The following is a 15,406-nucleotide window of genomic DNA, read 5'->3' as shown; positions in this document are numbered from 1 at the left end:
AGAGTTGTTCTAATAATTTCAATGTATAATGTGCCACTTGTGATGGTGCATGTGCCTAAGAACTCATCACTGGGCACACGGTCATGAAATGAACTTTCCTGAGTGTATCAGCAAAGAACAAGGTTTTTGTGTTCACTGGGGCTTAACAAAACCTTCCCTTCGGCCCAAAGGAAATGGAATAAAGGCCGACTCTAGTTTTAACAGATCACTGCAAACTACCAGGCCAAGACTGGGGCCGAAAGGTTGTTGTCTTTGCTTTCCCTGTCCGAGATAGTCCTAGAGGGGGCGGCGGGAACTTCCCTGTGACTGTAAAATGCCGCCATATGACTTTCTGTGCAGTTGCCAGTCTGCCGCGTGGGCTCTGCATAGACACAAATCAAATGACATGAGGGGAGGGTGGAACTTGCCAAAAAGGCAGATTCCACCGTTTTTCACTAACTTCACAATTTGTAGGAAATGTCTTAGTTCTCTTATGTGAAAGTTTACATTCTTAAAATCAAAAGCCAATAAATAGGTTTTTTTTTTTTTTTTTAACTCACCTCTCTCCCCCAGACAAGCTGTGCGTGCATCCTCCCGGGATAAAAATCACCACTGGCTTTTTCGTGGCTCTATGTCCCGAGCACTGCTCTGCTCTCTTAAATCTTTGTAACAGCTACTTATCCTCATTTGACTGATGAGGAAAATGAGGCAGAGCAAGGCTGAATAATCTACCCCAAATCACACACACCACTGACATCTACCCAGACAGCAGGTCCCAGGCCCCGCGTGTTGCCTTTCATCGAACTTGTACACACTTTTCATAGGGTGGTCTTGTCACTCCCAGGCTAGAATGGCATTAGGAATTCTAAAATTGTTTTTAATCTTTATTTGTTTTTTTTTGAGAAAGAGAGTTGGGGAGGAGAAGACAGAGAGAGGGGGAGACACAGAATGTGAAGCAGGCTCCAGGCTCCGAGCCATCAGGACAGAACCTGATGTAGGGCTTGAACTCACAAACTTCAAGATGACCTGAGACAAAGTCAGATGCTTAACTGACTGAGCCACCCAGGCACCCCGTGGTGTTTGGAACTCTAAAGCACTCTCAGCCTTTCGAGAGCCCTTAAGACACTGATTCTGTCTCATGTCTATTCTCCTGGCATCTGTTTCCCACTCTCTCCCCTCTTCAGTGGGTTCCCAAGTTTAAGACACTAGGGGGACAAGACATGACAGAAGATGGGTCTTGGAGGCACTGTTGAATGGCCGCACCCCCAACCAGTCTGCACTACCTACCACCCCCACTCCCCATGTCATAACAACGAGGTCAAACCACAACACCCCCTTCGGGATGGTCCTCAAAGTTCCCCAAGCTGGACAGGATCAGGATCAGAGTAGAGTGTGTTGGAAAGACACTACCGGTCAGAAATTGGGGCAGCGGTGCTGGCGTGGACTATAGGGAAAGGCTTGTGAAACAGAAGAAATGAGAAAGGCTATAGCACAGGAGAGGGGGGGGTTGTGGGGTCAGCCGTGGGGTCACTGGCATGCAGCGGTGGGAACAGCGGCTTTCAAGTGAGGAGCTGTATGCCACAGCCCCTTCCTGTAAAAAAACAAAAACAAAAACAAAAAACAACTCCAGTAAGAACCGAGCTCCAAAATCTGCCCCTCCAGACCCCTCGCACACAATGGAAGACATGCCTCGGTGCATTCTTCCACTCCAGCTCCTGCCAAGGTCACAGGAATCCCAAACTGAATCTTACTCCCCAGAATTTGCCTCCGCACCAGGAGAAGATATTATCCCTCACACACGCGTGGATATTCAAACAGAACATGTTGAAATATTACTCCTACTGATGAACAAAAACGGTCCTGTTTTGACCTGAACTGGAAACAAATCTCATATTTGCATTTTTCCCTAAGTGAAGTATAAAGTAGTTTAGACGCACTGTTTTCTTTTTTCCTACTCCAGCCTCCTGACATGGGCTTCGAAACTGCTCTCGCGCCACAGTTTATCACTTTAAAAGAAGTGGTTTTTTTTGCGTACGTCCCCACAAACGAACCTCAGGAAAGTAGATACACCAAGAAATTCAGCAACATCCACTTGGGAAAAGTGATACACTCCAGGTAGGGACTGATTTGCCTCACACGTATTTAGATTTCACACTGGTTTCTAAACGCTAAATTCCGAGCCGACTTTTTTGGGTCGTGTTCTTAGCTGTACCAGATAGAGTATATCTTTTCCCGATACCTCGGAAGCCCACATACGTTGGTAGATTCCAAGGTGCCTTGACTGATGCCCCAAGTTCAGAAACACAGGATTGATCACGTCAGCACCTTCAGTATCAAAGATTTCGTCTTAGGGGCGCCTGGGTGGCGCAGTCGGTTAAGCGTCCGACTTCAGCCAGGTCACGATCTCGCGGTCCAGGAGTTCAAGCCCCGCGTCAGGCTCTGGGCTGATGGCTCAGAGCCTGGAGCCTGTTTCCGATTCTGTGTCTCCCTCTCTCTCTGCCCCTCCCCTGTTCATGCTCTGTCTCTCTCTGTCCCAAAAATAAATAAACGTTGAAAAGAAATTTAAAAAAAAAAAAAAAAAAAAGATTTCGTCTTCGAGTAATCAAAGATGTCCTGGGCTACACTGGATACTGCTTGTCTATACTGCTCACTTACATGGCATTTCTCACATGTACTAAGGACAAACACATCTAGCAAAGCGAAGGTCATCTTGCACAAAATACCGCACGGCAGGGTATGTGGTATTCTTAGCCACGCTTACTTCTAAGATAACAGCAAGAGCCCAGGACCTTTAAAGCTACCTTTAGGGCTAAAAACCGTCTTTGAAGACCACTATGAATTTTACAACCCCCAAAATCTAACAACCAGAAAAGGAACAATTTCAGATGACCAGAAGAAACTCACCCTACTCCAAACAGGTGTCTCCACCAGACTGAAATCTGTTTACTATATTTGTATCAGGATATCGGTTTGCACCTTGTCGCGTAGCCAACAACTTCATGTGCCGTGCGGCAGCTCACACAGAGATGGAGGTAAAGACTGAAGTTGGATAGGATGGAACAAATGCTGCTAGTAGTCCCCCATCCCACACAAGGATGGTAGAACTTTCTGTGTCGAAGAAAAGTACCTGGGATTTTGTGTGTGTGACATTTCCAAGCCACTTAGTCTTTTTTTTTAATGTGTGTGTGTGTGTGTGTGTGTGTGTGTGTGCATGTGTGTGTGTTTAGAGAGAGAGAGCGTGCAAGAGCATGAGCAGGGGAGGGGCAGAGAAGAGAGGGAGACACAGAATCTGAAGCAGGCTCCAGGCTCTGAGCTGTCCGCACAGAGCCCGACGCGGGGCTCAAACTCATGGGCTGCGAGATCATGACCTGAGCTGAAGTCGGACGCTTAACCAGCTGAGCCACCCAGGTGCCCACCACTTAGTGTACATAGGCACGTCCTTGTAGAAAACATACAGAATCACTTTTTAAAAGACTGACATATGATTAATATAATCTCAATGTTAATATTAGTGTTTTACATCCTAGTAATTTTAAAAGGCATATGATCCTCTTAAGGATCCAAATACAAGTTTCCCCTCACTATCCAAAAGTAGAGTGTTCCTGTGAAACTTTTTGGAAGCCAAACTGGCGTAAAGACACAATTACCCTTAATTTTTATGGAAATATTTCTGAGCATTCCCAGACCCCAAAAATAACCTCCGTTAGGCTTTTTTCTGATGCCTTACGATATATCTTGCTAACGGATGCACAAAATGAATGGAGATAAACCACAGCTGCTCACACAGGTCAGCCCTCTGGCATCTTGGTGCAGAGAATGCTGCGTGCGGTTCGAGGGGGAGGAGTTCGGCGGGACCTTCTTGCTGCTGGGGATGTGCGCTGCCCCTATGAGGGCTCAGCTCACTGCAAAACCAAAGCTGGATTCTGTTTTCACTTTTTGCCTCTTCTCGTGGAAGTGGGCATCCTCTTGGGATTTCTTTCAGTTAGGGAAAACAAGGGCTAATGTTGGTCTTTCCTAAAAGTGGAGCGGTGCAAGGTGAACTCTGGAAAAGTGAGCGTGCCTGTGTTTAAAAATCAGAACAGCACATTCTGGGGTCAGATTCTAACTTTGCTCTACTGGTGCGGAAACGAGGGAATGGCCATCTCCAAGGCAGGAAATGGGAGAAAAGAGCCAGGATCAGAGAACTAGAAGAAAGCCAAACTTCAGCTGGACTGGTCAAGGATTTGGGACCCAAGGTTCCAAAGTTAGCAATCGGCCAAGGCAGATTCTAGGTATTCAGGGGCTGGAGCAGGGTGAGCCCTTCATTCATTTTCCCACAAACAATTGCTTAAAACCTACTATGTGCAAGGCACTCTGGATACCATAGAGCAGTGAAGACGACATTCGAACCCACGCACATCTTGAACTCACGTCATTGACGGCAGAAGAGCATGGGCCATCAAGAGAGTGTTTTCCTGAGGGTTGAGCCCTTATTGGAGGATGTTGGAAGGTTGCTCGGGGGCGGTGATGCTTATGATGGGAACAGAAGAATGCGGATGAAGAGAGGGGTGGGGGGAAGTTTCCAGACTGAGAGGACAACACGTAGAAGGCCCCCAGGCCAATGGGAACATGGTGTGTGTTTGAGAAACCAAAGGAAAACCAGAGTGACTTCAGTGTTGTGAAAGGAGGAGAAAAGTCATTCAAGACCATAGAGCCAGGTTGGGTGGGGCCTTCTGAGTCCCACGGGGATGGGGTTGGGGGGTTAGATGTCATTCCAGGTGAAGGAGAGGCATTGAAGTCTTCTAATTATGTGAGTAACTGGATAGATAGATGTGAAATTTGCTCACTGCATAAGCTGGAGAGACCACCTTTAATTTTCCTCTTACCGTCCTTCAAGCCCCTCCGTGGACTTCTCTCCGTTCTATCTCTAGATGAATATCAGGCAAGTCCCATAGCTTTTCTCTTCGAGGGCAGGTGAATATTTCCTTGGTCTAAAAATGTCTAAGTCAGTCTAAGAATCACGTGACTCTCTTCTTGTCCAGTGTTTTAGGAGAGGTCAAATTCTTACCCAATTTAAATTTGTTTCCCAGCCCCTGTTTGGGCCTGACCTGGACTGGGGAGCGGGGGGAGGTGGGGTATTGCTCATTCTTACTATTTTTCAGCTTCTAGTATCTTCTTCCCTTGAAGCTTATGGTTTCTAGCCCTTCCAGAGTTCAGGGGAGAGAAAGCAGGTGAAATAAAGGGGGAAGAGGCCCTCCTGATGGAGAGGCCCTCCTCCAGAGTCCTTTGGAAGGGACAAGGCCACTACTCCACCTGTCCACCCTGCTGGTTCCCTCCACCCCTTGGGCAATCCCCCCTGGGAAGGTCTCCTTTCTTCCCCACCCCAACACTAGGCCTGGTCCCCCAGAGATCAGCATCATCTTGATTTCTGCGTGAACATTGACACATTTTTTTCTTTATGGCTTTACCATGTACCCATGCATCAAAACATACTATTTAGTTTTGCTAAATGTATTATTCTTCTGCGACTTGCCTTTTCCATACAGCGATATGCTTTTCCATACAGCGATATGCTTTTTAAATTCCTCGGTATGGATGCATCTGTAATTCACTCACATTAATACACCACGATCTATTTGGCAACTCTCCTGTGTTTTTGTGTAATAGTCTTAGTTTGGCTTTTCATTTTTAAGTGTTTAGTCTATCTAGAACCAATGTGTGTCGTGTGAAGTAGGAACTGATTTCTTTCTTTTTATATATATATAACCAGCCATCTGTAGAAGTCACTCTTTCCCCCCACTGATGTGGGCTCTCCCCACCCTGCAACATGTGATGAGTCCATGTGTGAGGGAGTCTGTTTCTGTCTCTCTTCTGCTTCACTGGAGTATTCATGTTCCCTTTGTCACAGTGACTAAAACTCTGTGTAACAACCCCTCCTGGTTTTTCTTGGCCTTTGTCCTTGCTTTAAAATTTTTTTTTCAATGTTTATTTATTTGTGAGAGACAGAGAGTGAGTAAGGAAGGGGCAGAGAGAGAAAGGGAGACACAGAATTCAAAGCAGGCTCCAGGCTCTGAGCTGTCAGCACAGAGCCCGACACGGGGCTTGAACCCACGAACCGCGAGATCATGACCAGAGCCAAAGTCGGACGCCCAACCAACTGAGCCACCCAGGTGCCCCGTCCTTGCATTTAAATGTTACATTCAGCTTGTCAGATTCCATTAAGGGAGGGGGAAAAAAACCACCAAAAAACAATAATCTGTTAATAGAAATTACCTCTTGCAGCCAAATTCTGCCTGGTATCTGAGATTCAATCTTGGGTGGAAATTTCCGGCTCTTCTCCTCATAGTGAGATAATGCTTTAAAAAAATTTCTTTTTAATGTTTATTTATTTTTGAGAAAGAGCATGTGCAAGCAGGGGAGGGGCAGAGAGAGAGGGAGACAGAATCCCAAGCAGGCTCTGTGCTGTCAGTGCAGAGCCCGATGTGGGGCTTGGACTCACAGACCACAAGACTGAGCCAAAGTCAGATGCTTAACCAACTGAGCCATCCAGGCGCCCCAAGAGACATTCATTTTATGGACAATCAATGTGACACTGGATAAGAATGCAAAAAGAACAGTCTAGTCTTTTCACTAAAAGGTGCTAAGACAGCGGCCTGAGCTTAAAATTGAGTTGGATGCTTGACCACCTGTACCACCCAGGCACCCCTAGATAATTCTACCAGAACTATAGACACAAGACAGCTTCCTGACCCTCTATAATGGGTCGAGCGCTATTATTTTATACTTCTCTCATCCTGATGTGTCTTTGCCTGTGCCCCATGGCTTTTGCTTCCTGTATCCCAGTAGCTTCAAGCTTTTGCCACATAGGGGGACAGAGGGAGGGGAGGTGGGAGGGAAGCAGGGCTTCAGTGCCAGCACCCTCCAACCACCCCTCCCAGCACTGATCACTTCTTTGGAGGCCAGTGTGCAAAAGTGGTTAATATCTTGCTTCCCATGGCTTGAAATTTTTGCTTCCTATGAAAGAAAGTTCAAGAAAGTGGATGATGTTTGATGCCTGTTTCCTCCCATCCTCCATGCTGCCTGGACCACCACCAGGGGGTCTCTCTGGTCTATTGCCCTGCCCCTGTCTTTCTCATGAGCCTCTGGGAAAGCCCATGGGAAGGAAGTAACTTGTGAGTTCAAAGGGGACACCCCTTTGAAAGGTACCCTAGCTTCTCCAAACTCATAATGCAAGCATATACTCGGGCTTCCTTTTTTTTTTTTTTTTTTTTTTTTTTTTTAGCAATTTTAGCCAATTCTTACTTGCTTGTGTTGTGGCCAACACTGGGTCTCTCCCTCCCAAGCTCTTCTAGTGGTAAGTCTCTTCCTGTGTTCAGACTCTCCTTGGAATGGCTTATTCCCCTGGATTTAATGTTAGTTGGTCATGTTAGTTGGTGACCTTAGTTCTCTAATGGACTTATGGAGAGTGATGACTTTGTGCTTTATTTCCTTTGTTTTCTTGTTGGATTGATCTTTCTTCCTCTAAAGCAAAATCAGAAGTCTTATAACTAGGGGCGCCTGGGTGACTCAGTTGATTGTGTGTCTGACTCTTGATTTCAGCTCAGGTCATGATCTCACAGGTTTGTGGGATCGAGCCCCACGTTGGGTTCTGCTCTGAGTATGGAGCCTGCTTAAGATTCTCTCTCTGTCTAACTCTGCCCCTCTCCCCTGCTCACATACTCCCTCCCTCCCTTTCTCTCTCTCTCTGTCTGTCAAAAAACAAAAAAACAAAAAAAAACAACCCACTGATTTCTTACCTCTCCCAGAACAGTAGAGTTTAATTACCCCCAACAGCAAACCCTAGACACTTGAGTAAAAGAGACTCGAGTGGAGAAGGGGAGAAACAGCTTTGGTAGTCAAGGTGTCTGCCTGGCCATTGGTCATTGACTTCAGAGGCAACGAGGGTCATTTTTTCTCATTAAGAAACTTCATTCTTTTTTAAAATTTTTTTAATGTTTTATTTATTTTCAAGACAGAGAGAGACAGAGCATGAGCGGGGATGGGGCAGAGAGAGAGGGAGACACAGAATCCGAAACAGGATCCAGGCTCTGAGCTGTCAGCAGAGTCCAACGCGGGGCTCGAACTTATAGACTGTGAGATCATGACTTGAGCCGAAGTCAGAAGCTCAACCGACTGAGCCACATGGGAGCCCCTAAGAAACTTTACTCTTTAGAGAAGTTTTGGGTCCATAGCAAAACTGAACAGGAAGTACAGAGTTCTCATACATCCACCCTCCGTACCCACATACACAATCTTCCCCACTGTCAATGTCTTGCACTATGGTGGTACACTTATTACCTACATTGACATACCATCATCACCCAAAGTCTATATTATGTTTATAGTTTATATTTTTATAGTTTATATTATGGTTTATAATATATATAATGTATTATATATTACATTATATATGTAATATATAATGATGTAATATATAATACATAGATGATGTATGATGTGGAGCATCTTTTCATATGCTTATCTGCCATCTGTATATCTTCTTTGGTGAGGTGTCTGTTCAGTTCATTTGCCCATTTTTAAATTGGGTTGATTTTTTTATTACTGAGTTTTAAGAGTTCTTTATATTGTAGGGGATCAGAATGTGCCACCCCAAAATATTCCAGTTTGGCATGAGGATTGTTTTCAGCTGAAGACAATTGAGAAGAAGCAGATACAAGAAAAAAAAAGTCTCTGACTTAAAACCCAAGTTGCCCCTTTAATAAAATGCACGTAAGGACACTGTGACTCGTAGGGATAGGCATTTCAAGGCATCACACAGCTGATAAATGAAAGAGCTTTTATTTCTCCTCTGGTTTTCTAACGAAGAGCATAGATTTTTATCATTTTCCTGAATTCTCATCTTACAAAAAGAAAAAAGAACAAAGAAAAACAGTGAAGCAATTAAGCAATTGCTTAATTAAGCAATTAAGAAAAAAAAATCTCTGCCCTCTCCCTCCCCACCAGGAAAGGCAAGATGATTCCTAATCTCCAGAGACTCTTTTAAGCCCAGAGGCCAGAGTGGAATCTACATAACCAATCTTACTAAACAAGACTTCTCTTTCCTTAGTTTCCCTCAGAGGCATATTTACTTTTCCAGTTTGGCACTCCTGAAAGCCTAAACCGCTTTTCCTTTGCCTTGTCGCTTTTCAGAGAATTTACTGTTCTTTGTTAAAATGCTTTGTAAGCCTCAGGTTCTAACCACCCCTTTGAGTTCCTCATCACTGAAGTTTCTCTAGTGTGTAAACATGACACACAGGTTAATAAACTCTATTTGTTGGACGCCCAGGTAGCTCAGTTGGTTAAGCATCCAACTCTTGGTTTCAGCTCAGGTCATGCTCTCACAGTTTGTGAAGCCCCTTGGCGGGGTCCGTGCTCACAGTGCAGAGCCTGCTTGGGATTCTCTCTCTCTCTCTCTCTCTCTCTCTCTCTCTCTCTCTCGCTGCCCCTCCCCCACTTGCTTTCTATCCCTCTCTAAATAAATAGATAGATAGATAGATAGATAAACATTAGAAAAATAAACTCTATTTGTTTTCTTCTTGTAATCTGTCTTTTGTCAGTTTAATTTCCAGGCCCTCAGGTTCAGAATTTAGGGAGGTAGAGGAAAAAAAAAAAAAGAAAAAAAGGCTTTTTTCCTTCTCTACAGTTCATTTTGGGTAACAGTCCTTTATCAGGTGTGTCTTCTGCAATATTTTCCCCAGGTCGGTGGTTTGTCTTCTAATTCTCTTGACAGTGTCTTTCACAGAACAGATGTTTTTAATTTTAATAAAGTATGGCTTATCAATGTTTTCTTTCATGGATCATAACTTCAGTGTTATATCTAAAAAGTCATCCCCATACCCAAGGTCATGTAGATTTTTCTCCTATGTTAATCTTGTATGAGTTCTATGGTTTTGCATTTTATATTTAAGTCTGTGATCCATTTCAAGTTAATTTTTGTGAAGAGTGTAAAGTCTGTGTCTAGATTTTTTTTTTCTTTTACATGTGGATGTTTCAAGTTAACATTTTTTAAATGGATTTTTTTCCTTGACTGTAAAGTACTTGCTCCTTGCAAATTTCTTAGGAGTCAGATAAACATGAAGAAGCAAATTAGGATCACAACTGTAAACATTTTGATGAGTTAGCAATTAATCCTTTTAAATATGCCTTTTTAATTTTTTGATTACCATTTTTCACATTGCTTCTTTCATCTATTCTTTGTTTCTTTTCTTCCAAGATTTTATTTAAATTCAAGTTAGTTAACATCCAGTGTAGTATTGTTTTCAGGAATAGAATTTAGTGATTCATCGCTTACATACAACACCCAGTGCTCGTCACAAGTGTGCTCCTTAATGCCCATCACCCATCTAGCCCATCTCCCCACCCACCTCCCTCCATCAACCGTCAGTTGGGTCTCTACTGTTAAGAGAATCTTATGGTTTTCCTCCCTCTCTGTTTTTATCTTATTTTATTTTTCCTTCCCTTCCCATATGTTCATCTGTTTTCTTTCTTAAGTTCCACGTACGAGTGAAATCACTCTGATGAACTTGTTTCATTTAGCATAATACACTCTAGCTCCATGCCATTGCAAATGGCAAGATTTTATTCTTTTTGATGACTAATAGTTCACTGTATATGTATCCATATATCTATATCTATGTGTCTGTATCTACATCTATATCTGTATGGTATCTTCTTTATCCATTCATCAGCTTGTGGACATTTGGGCTCTTTCCATCATTTGGCTATTGTTGATAATGCTGCTATAAACACTGGGGTGCCTGTATCCCTTTGCATCAGTATTTTTGTATCCTTTAGATAAATACCTAGTAGTGTAATTGCTGGGTCATAGAGTAGTTCTATCTCTAACTTTCTGAGGAACCTCTAAACTGTTTTCCAGAGTGGCTGTACCAGTTTACATTCCCATCAACAGTGCAAGAGAGTTCCCCTTTCTCCACATCCTTGCCAACATCTGTTGTTTCCTGAATTGTTAATTTTAACCACTCCGCCTGGTGTGAGGTGGTATCTCATTGTGGTTTTGATTTGTATTTCCCTGGTAATGAGTGATGTTGAGCATTGAGCATTTTTTTTCTTGTGTGTGTTAGCCACCTGGATGTCTTCTTTGGAAAAGTGTCTATTCATGTCTTCTGCCCATTTCTTAACTGGATTTGGTGGGGGTGGGGGGTGGGTGTTGAGTTTGGTAAGTTCTTTGTAGATTTTGGATACTAGCCCTTTATCCAATATGTCATTTGCAAATACTTTCTCCCATACCATAGTCTGCCTTTTAGTTTTGTTGATTGTTGCCTTCTCTGTGCACATGGTTTTTATCTTCATGAAGTCCCAGTAGTTCATTTTTGCTTTTGTTTCCCTTGCCTCCGGAGATGTGTATAGTAAGAAGTTGCTGTGGCTGAGGTCAAAGAAGTTGCTGCCTGTGTTCTTCTCTAGGATTTTGATGGTTTCCTGTCTTACATTTAGGTCTTTCAACCATTTTGAATTTATGTTGTATATGGTGTACCAAAGTGATACAGTTTCATTCTTCTGCATGTCGCTGTCCTGTTTTCCCAACACCATTTGTTGAAGAGACTGTCTTTTTTCCACTGGATATTCTTTCCTGTTTTGTCAAAGATGAGTTGACCATACAGTTGTGGGTCCACTTCTCGGTCCTCTACTCTGTTCCATTGATCTATGTATCTGTTTTTGTGCCAGTACCATACTCTTGATGATTACAGCTTTGTAATACAGCTTGACGTTTGGAATTGTGATGACTCCCACTTTGCTTTTCTTTTTCAACATTAGTTTGGCTATTTGGAGTCTTTTGTGGTTCCATACAAATTTTAGGATTGTTCTATCTCTGAAAAAAATGCTGGTGTTATTTTGATAGAGGTTGCATTGAATGTGTAGACTGCTTTGGTTGTATAGACATTTTAACAATATTTGTTCTTCTGATCTGAAAGACTACACCAAAAAAAAATTGCTAGAATGATACATGAATTCAACCAAGTCGTAGGATATAAAAATCAATATACAGAAATCTGTTGCATTTCTATGCACCAATAATGAAGCAGCGGAAAGAGAAATCATGGAATCAATCCCATTTATAATTGCACCAAAAGCAGTAAGATACCAAGGAATAAACCTGACCAAAGAAGTAAAAGATCTATACTCTGCAAACTTTGAAACACTTATGAAAGAAATCGAGGACACAAAGAAATGGAAAAACATTCCACGCTCACGGATCACATTACTTCTTTCATTTAGACATTAGAACATGACCACTTTCCTTATATAAGGAAAAACACTTTCTAAATACGATTTTAATAGTTACATCTATTCTAACTAGATCATGTATTATTATTTACTTAATTCTCTGATTGTCGGTATTTCTTATTTCTAACTTTCATCATAATGCCATGATGAACATCTTTGTGTGGAAAGCTTTTTTTCTTTTTCTGTGTTTCAAGTTATTGCCTTAGGATAGAGCCCTGTCAGTAGACTTATGGAATCATAGAGGGGAAATAATGATAGAGCCCTTCATGCATAATGTCAGTCTGCTTTCTGGGAAGCTTGTACCAATTTACAAACCATCAGTAGTGGATGAGTGCCTGTCTCCACTCAATTCTTGCCACTCCTGAACCCTGTCATTTAAAAATCTTTGCTGGGGCGCCTGGGTGGCTCAGACAGTTAAGCCTCCGACTTTAGCTCAGGTCATGATCTCCCGGTTTGTGAGTTCGAGGCCCGCGCGGGGCTCTGTGCTGACAGCTCGGAGCCTGGAGCCTGCTTGGGATTCTATGTCTTCTCCTGTCTCTGCCCCTCCCCCGCTCATGCTCTGTGTCTCTCTGTCTCTCAATAATAAATAAACATTAAATAAATAAATAAATAAATAAATAATAAAAATCTTTGCTAATCTCTGATGGGTGAAAAACTGTATCTAGTTGCAGTGGTTGAGATTTCATTGATTGCTAATGAGGTTGAATAAATGATAATCAAATACTCATTTGTTAGCCATTTTTGATATATTTCTAAATCATATTTTCACAAACTTGCTCATTTAAACCACTGTTTTATCCAGATGGGTTTGATATTTGTTGCTTTGGTCTTTAGGAAAACTGGAACAGCTTATATAAGAGAGATACTACAACATAACCTTACTGAAGGATTTTTGTCCTCTATTATTGTGGAAGTGATAGACCCTTTTGGAATAGAAGAAGTGAACGAGAGCTCTTGTTTGTCTAGTTCCCTTTCCATTACTCAAACTGGCAATGTCACCTATAAACTTACTCTTCAACCGCAAAGTAAGTGTAATAATATAGCACATCTCTGATAGCTTAAAAAAAAAGATGAAGAATTATCTTTTTAGGAGGATTGTTCATGCTTACTTATAAAACAGTATATTTCAAAATTTTGTCCAGTTGACAATCTGCTGAAGTCTACATACTCAGGTGCCTGGAGGAAGTTTTGGTTTCTAATATAACAAACCCTAACTATAACTTCATTAATATTTCACCTATACCAGTGCCTGTCTTTTATGCCTATAATGTTATTGATTTCATCATAAGCAGTATTCAGGAGAAGTAAAAAAAAAAACAAAAAAAATGGAAATCCAAAAAAAAATTGTTCATGTAGATTTTGCCCTACATACTAAAATAATTTTATTTTATTTATTTTTTTTTAATTTTTTTAACGTTTATTTATTTTTGAGACAGGGAGAGACAGAGCATGAACGGGGGAGGGTCAGAGAGAGGGAGACACAGAATCTGAAACAGGCTCCAGGCTCCGAGCCATCAGCCCAGAGCCTGACGCGGGGCTCGAACTCACGGACCGCGAGATCGTGACCTGGCTGAAGTCGGACGCTTAACCGACTGCGCCACCCAGGCGCCCCTACTAAAATAATTTTAAATCACTGTTATGTAGGGTAATTCTTTTCAAAGGATTATACATGATAGATACAAAGCCAAAGTTAGTATAGTTTACTGTAAGGATTTGGATTTTATTGTGAGTAAATGGGGGAGCCATTGGAGGGTTTCATGCAGAAAGTAACATGACTGGACTTAGATTTTAACATGTTCGCTTTCGTTCCTGTGTTGAGAATATACTGCGTAGGTGACGGAGAGAGGTTAAGAAGGAAAGGACAAGAGAGATCAGTTTCGAAGTTGAAGTAATCAGGTGAGAGATTATATTAAATTGAAGATGCCTGTTACTCATCCAAGTGGGGAAATGAGGTTCACATTTAGGAAGACAAATGTGGAGTTCAGGAAAGGCATCTGGACTGGAGAGAGAAATTTGAGCCATCAGTACATGTATGATAGTTGATGCTATGCAACCAGATGACGTCGCCCGCAAGATGAGTGTAAATACAGAAAGAAAAGGCCTAAGATGCAATCCCTAACATTCCGACGAGTCAGGAAAGGAGACTGGATGGTCTGCTCAAAGAAGAACTAAGAGAAACTGTCTCTCAGAAGCCAGGTGAGGAAGGTCTTTCAAGAAGGAGGTCAGGTCAGAAGAGGAAGGAAAACTGACCAGCAGATCTGTATGAAAGTTACTGACAAAAGCTTTTGTTGGGTGGAGTAGTATAGATGAAAGTCTGGTTGGATTAGATTCGAAACATTAGGAAAGGAGAGGAATTGAAGACAGTGAATGCAGGCAACCGTCTCGAGGAATTGTTTATAAGGGGAGGAGAGAGATTATGTGGCAGTTGAAAGAAAGCTGGGTAAGGATTTTTGTTGGTTTGTTTTAAGTGGGAGAAAATTAGAGCATGTGTACATGATAAAGAGAGCTATGAGGGTCTCTTCTGACCGCTTTATTTTTTCAGAATGAGGAGAATATTGGTGGTGGTGGTATGTTTCATGACCTATCAAAGACATTTGATTGTGATGAATTCCCTTCCTTGAAACAGCCTTCTTTTGGCTCCCTGCACATCCTCTCTGGTGGATTTTCTCCACTGATTTCTTCTTTATCTGCTTGGTGAAATCTTTCTCCCTTTCCATTCCTTATATGGTGGTGTTCCTCACGGTCCTTCCCTAAAGTCTAGTTTCTTTTAAATCTTCAAGCTTTTTCTGAACAATTACTCATCTACTCAGCAAATATTTGTTGAGCACCTTCTATGTAATAGGCACACCTTTAGGTACTGGGGAATCACTGGCTATGTTATCCTTCTCTTGTGAAGATTCTAAATTATTAAGGTTCTTGGCATTTCTATAGTAATCAGCTTTTTTGTCACTACTTAGCCCTATGTGGGTTTTTTTTTTTCTGATAAGGATTTTATAGAACTAGTTTCATAATAAAGTTAAAGTATAGGTTTGTGCTTGACATATTTGTGATATACTTTCTACAAAATAATTTGAATTCTGACCTCAAAATCTGGCCAGCGTGTTCTCTGGTTAAGACCATAGTTTAAAAACTCAAATTGTGTTTTCATCAGTTACGTCCACCAGTG

At 42.0% G+C, this 15,406-nt stretch overlaps 1 protein-coding gene across 1 annotated transcript in view; it reads left to right on the top strand.

Annotated features, from left to right (window-relative positions):
- The window catches only part of CATSPERB (cation channel sperm associated auxiliary subunit beta), a 109,617-nt gene that overhangs the window by 67,211 nt on the left and 27,000 nt on the right, over positions 1–15,406 (top strand). The window contains exons 17-18 of the mRNA XM_043556852.1: positions 1,940–2,094; positions 13,075–13,265. Coding sequence (XP_043412787.1) covers positions 1,940–2,094; positions 13,075–13,265 — 346 coding nt within the window. The remainder of the gene's footprint in view (positions 1–1,939; positions 2,095–13,074; positions 13,266–15,406) is intronic.

This window comes from Prionailurus bengalensis, chromosome B3 (assembly GCF_016509475.1).
Source record: "Prionailurus bengalensis isolate Pbe53 chromosome B3, Fcat_Pben_1.1_paternal_pri, whole genome shotgun sequence".
NCBI lineage: Eukaryota > Metazoa > Chordata > Mammalia > Carnivora > Felidae > Prionailurus > Prionailurus bengalensis.
The sequence above is the reverse complement of the archived record's forward strand: the minus strand, read 5'-3'. Positions and strand labels throughout refer to the sequence as shown.